Source organism: Phoenix dactylifera, unplaced genomic scaffold (assembly GCF_009389715.1).
Source record: "Phoenix dactylifera cultivar Barhee BC4 unplaced genomic scaffold, palm_55x_up_171113_PBpolish2nd_filt_p 000328F, whole genome shotgun sequence".
Lineage (NCBI taxonomy): Eukaryota > Viridiplantae > Streptophyta > Magnoliopsida > Arecales > Arecaceae > Phoenix > Phoenix dactylifera.
The window spans coordinates 233,056-237,741 of record NW_024067792.1 but is presented as its reverse complement, the minus strand read 5'-3'; the positions used below and the strand labels follow the sequence as shown (position 1 = coordinate 237,741).

General features: G+C 41.0%; 1 protein-coding gene across 1 annotated transcript; it reads left to right on the top strand.

Moving 5' to 3' along the window:
* Positions 1–3,396: 3,396 nt before the first annotated feature.
* LOC103708116 lies at positions 3,397–4,239 on the top strand. The gene has a single exon (XM_039118236.1). The coding sequence runs from the start codon at positions 3,656–3,658 to the stop codon at positions 4,130–4,132; it is 477 nt and encodes a 158-aa protein (XP_038974164.1). The 5' UTR covers positions 3,397–3,655; the 3' UTR covers positions 4,133–4,239.
* Positions 4,240–4,686: the final 447 nt, after the last annotated feature.

Here is a 4,686-nt window from a genome sequence, read left to right as displayed (position 1 = left end):
AGAGAACAATGGGGGCGTTTGGTATGGGGTGATCAGCCCAGGATCAAGGGTGATGGGGGTGGAGGTGATGAGATCACTGCGTTTGGTTGCACCACGATGATCCTACGTGGCGATGATCCTAAATCACCTCCACTCCTCAAATCACCCCCAACCCGGTGATGGGATACTCGTCCTTGAGGTTGGGGGTGATCTTAAGTTGAAAATTATAGACCAAAATACCCCTCAACCATTTTTATCTTGAGTCGTTACCTCTTCCTATCTTTGCTCCAATCTCTCCCATCTCTCTGCCCTCCTTTCCAGCGAGCGTCAAGGAGTCTGAAGGCATTCAACGGCGACTTCCGACGGAGATCCGAGAGGCCTCAAAGATTCAGGTATGTACTCTGCTCTCCATCATGTTCTTGTTTCCTGGCCTGCAGAGGGGTGGGGGGCGGCAGAGGAGAGGGAGGCTTTCTAAGCCTGACCAAAAGGAAGCAAAGGCTCCATATAAAACAGGAACAGGAGCTGCCCACGGGTCTTCCCCCTTGATGGAAGGGAGGTGGAGAGTTTCCTGGCCTGCAGAGGGGAGGGGTGCGGGGTGCGAAGGAGAGGGAGCAAAGACCCCATATAAAACGGGAACAGGAGCTGCCTACGGGTCTTCCCCCTTGATGGAAGGGAGGTGGAGAGTTTCCTGGCCTGCAGAGGGGAGGGGGGGGAGGGGGGGTGTGGAGGAGAGGGAGGCTTTCAAAGCCTGACCAAAAGGAAGCAAAGGCCCCATATAAAATGGGAACATGAGCTGCCTACGGGTCTTCCCCCTTGATGGAAGGGAGGTGGAGAGTTTCCTTGCCTGCAGAGGGGGGGGGGGGGTGTTGGAGGAGATGGAGGCTTTCAAAGCCTGACCAAAAGGAAGCAAAGGCCCCATATAAAATGGGAACATGAGCTGCCTACGAGTCTTCCCCCTTGATGGAAGGGAGGTGGAGAGTTTCCTGGCCTGCAGGGGGGAGAGGAGAGGGAGGCTCCTTACCTGATCCAGTGTGAAGCAAAGGACTCATATAAAACAGGAATAGGAGCTGGCTACGAGTCTTCCCCCTTGATGGAAGGGAGGTGGAGAGTTTCCTGGCTTGCAGAGGGGTTGATAGTTGTTGTGTTGTGATGTTGCAGTTGCTGCTTCGAGTACAAGAGATGGTGGGATGAGATTTTTATTAGTTAGATGGAGTGAAAGTATCATAATGCCCTTGCCAGTGAATGGTTGCTGTGCTGTGAATTTATGTACCATGCCTGTGAATTTGTCCTTTTCTGGACAAATTCTTTCCTTCACCTTGACCATGAAGTGCCATGGGATAACCTATTCCTATTATGGTCTTGCTTGGCATGGTAAAGATAAGTTCATAGATAAGTTCATAGATAAGTTCCTTATGTGGTTTTCTTTTGAGATTAAAAGAAAGCTTGCCATGTAAAATTAAATTGTTTGCATTATTGTTTGCAGTAATGGCTCGATTTCCAAGGTCAAGGCATTTGCAATTACTTGATGACTTACTTTTTCGAATGAAAATGATGGAACACATATACTTCAGCATACAATTGCTTACTACTCTCATATTTAGCAATCAATCTAATTTGAGATTAAGATGGAAAATGGATTTAGTTAGTAGGCAGTACATAAGGTCTATGAATTTGGATAAAATTGTATTTGATAGTGACTTAGCCTCTGTTGAAAATATGCAGATGGATAGGAGAGCCTTTCACAAATTATGTCATTTACTAAAAACACAAGGAAGACTCAAATCCTCTAAAAATATGGATGTAGAGGAAATGGTTGCCATATTTTTTACATATAATTTTACATGATCTGAAGAATAGGATAATTAAGAGACAAGTCGCCCGTTCCAGCGAGACAATAAGTAGACAATTTTATGTTGTTCTCAACTCTATACTACGTCTCCATTCCATGTTGTTACGGAAACCTGAAGCTGTGACGGAGAACTGCACCGATGAAAGGTGGAAGTGGTTCAAGGTACTCTTTACCACTACTTTTAGTTGTATCAATTAAATTATACTACTAAACTAAATAAACTATTTTATAAATGTAGAACTACCTCGGAGCACTTGATGGAACATACAAAAAGGTCAATGTAGAGGAGGCCGACAAGCCTAGGTATCGAAGCCGCAAGGGTGAGATTGCTACTAATGTCCTTGGTGTTTGTACTCGAGACATGCAATTCATTTATGTATTGCTTGGGTGGGAAGGATCAGCTACTGATTCTCGAGTGCTTCGAGATGCTATTTTGAGGAGAAATGGCTTAAAGGTGCCCGAAGGTAAGTAAAAAAAATGATAAATAGAATAGCCAAATTCTCATACCAAGTGATGCATTATTTATTTTGAAAGTAATTATCGCATTTTACAATATACAGGTTACTATTATCTATGTGATGCTGGATATGCAAATGCTGAAGGCTTTTTGGCTTCTTATAAAAGACAAAGATACCATTTGAATGAGTGGAGACAGAGTCAACAACCCACAAATGCTCATGAGTAAGAACTTGAAGCACTCTCGAGCTAGGAATGTTATAGAAAGGTGCTTTGGGTTGCTAAAAGGAAGATGGGCAATTCTAAGGTCTAAGTCTTTTTACTCTGTAAAAACCCAATGTAGAATCATTAGTGCTTGTTGTCTTCTTCGCAACTTTATCAGAGAAGAAATGCCTATTGACCCAATGGACATCGAGGTTGTTGAGGATGTCACTAGCTCACAAGAGGAAGAAGTTATTGATAGGATAACCTATGTAGAGACAAGTGATGCTCGGGCTGCTTTCAGAGAGAATTTGGCGAATGATATGTTCGAGCAATGGATGAATAGTCGAAATGTATAGGCTAATATGTTTAATGAAATTTTTATTTGTACTTGAACAATTTTTTTCTGTTATTTTTGTAACATCATCATCTATTTTGCTATTGTTTTATCTATTATGTACAATTACTTATGTCCAATGTGTGCAATATATTATTCTTTTTGTCTAATTTTTAGGATGGAAGAACAACTTTTTCAAGGGAATAAAAAAGCAAATACAAGAGCAGACATAACTACTTCCTTGAAAAGAATTTGGACAAAGACTGAAGATGCAAAGCTGGTTGAGTGCCTTATTGAGGTAGTGAATGCTGGTGGTTGGAAGGATGATAATGGTACATTTAGGCCAGGATTTCACCAGCGTTTGGAGAGAATGATGGAAAAAAAGCTTCCTGGTTGTGGACTGAGAGGAAATCCACACATTGAAAATCATGTGAAGTTACTAAAAAAGCAATACAATGCAATTGCAGAAATGTTAGGACCAAACTGCTCGGGATTTGGATGGAATGATAGAGAGAAATGTGTGGTGGCAGACAAAGATATTTATGACCTATGGGTGAAGGTATTACAAAAATATATGCTTTCTAAGTTTGCTTTCAACTAATGCCTTTTCAATATAATTCTTCACTTGTTTGTATCTCTAAAATTGTTTAATAATTTTTGTTTTGTGTTGACAGAGTCATCCCCATGCAGCTGGCCTGAGAAACAAGCCTTTTCCTTATTATGAAGACTTGTCAATTGTGTTTGGTAAGGATAGAGCAAATGGGGAGGGTGCAGAGGATCCAGCTGATGCTTGTGAACAAATTGAGAAAGAGGAGGAAGCTTTAGGTGATACTATGAGTTTGGGAGATGATATGGATGCTGAGAGAGGTTCTCCGAATGCAATAGATTCACCGCCATCTATTTGCCAACCTACAGGCGTTGGTACTAGTACTGCAACAATTGGCAAGAAAAAAGGAAGCTTAGTAAGTAAAAAGAGAAAGCACAATGATACTATCATAGAGAACTTGGTCACTGAGATGGGAAAGATAAGCAGTGCATGTGAAGGGAGTAAGGAAGACTTCAAAAAAATTGCAAACTTTTTTGAGAAGAAGGGGCAAAGTGATGAGAGGCGTGTGGCTTTGTTTGAGGAGATTATGAAGATTGAAGATTTGAGTGAGGATGATATGTTGATTGCTGGCGAGGTCATTAGCAAAGATAAGTCCAAAATTGACTTCTTTTTTACCCTGCCTCAACAGTTCAAGGAAAGATATGTGCTAAAACAGTTAGAGGGCGGTCCATATAGACCCTCATTTGACTTTGATCCAGTGTGATGCTACCTAGACCTCCTCACAGTTATACTTTAGATGCTTGTGGATTTGGTGGAGTTTTGATGTTTATGGCTTTTTATTGATTTGGGTGTTACAATTTTTAGTGTTATCAGTATATATGCTGCTGTTTTGTCTTTTCTATCTAAATTATATCCAGGACATTGAACCATTCCTCTTTCTTTTCTCATGATCAAATGGAAATTATGGCTGCAACACCTCATCTTGGAATTTTGCAATACCAAAATTGGCGGCATATTGCATTAAGGATAATTGGTGACAATGGAAATATGTGGCATTTCGCTACATCGCTTGGATATTGCTGATTATTCATAAGTAATTTGTCTCTTTTGGTCATTGCCGATTCTGCATTCTTAGTGTTAGCAGTATATATGCTGCTGTTTTACTTTTTCTATCTAAATTATATCCAGGACATTCAACCATTCCCCTCTCTTTTCTCACGATCAAATGGAAATTATGTGCTGCAACAGCTCATCTTGGAATTTTGCAGTACCAAAATTGGCGGCATATTGCATTAAGGATAATTGGTCACTCTGAAA

Coding starts and splice junctions, on each gene's coding strand:
- LOC103708116 (XM_039118236.1), top strand. CDS start 3,656: ATGAGTTTGGGAGATGATATGGATGCTGAGAGAGGTTCTCCGAATGCA.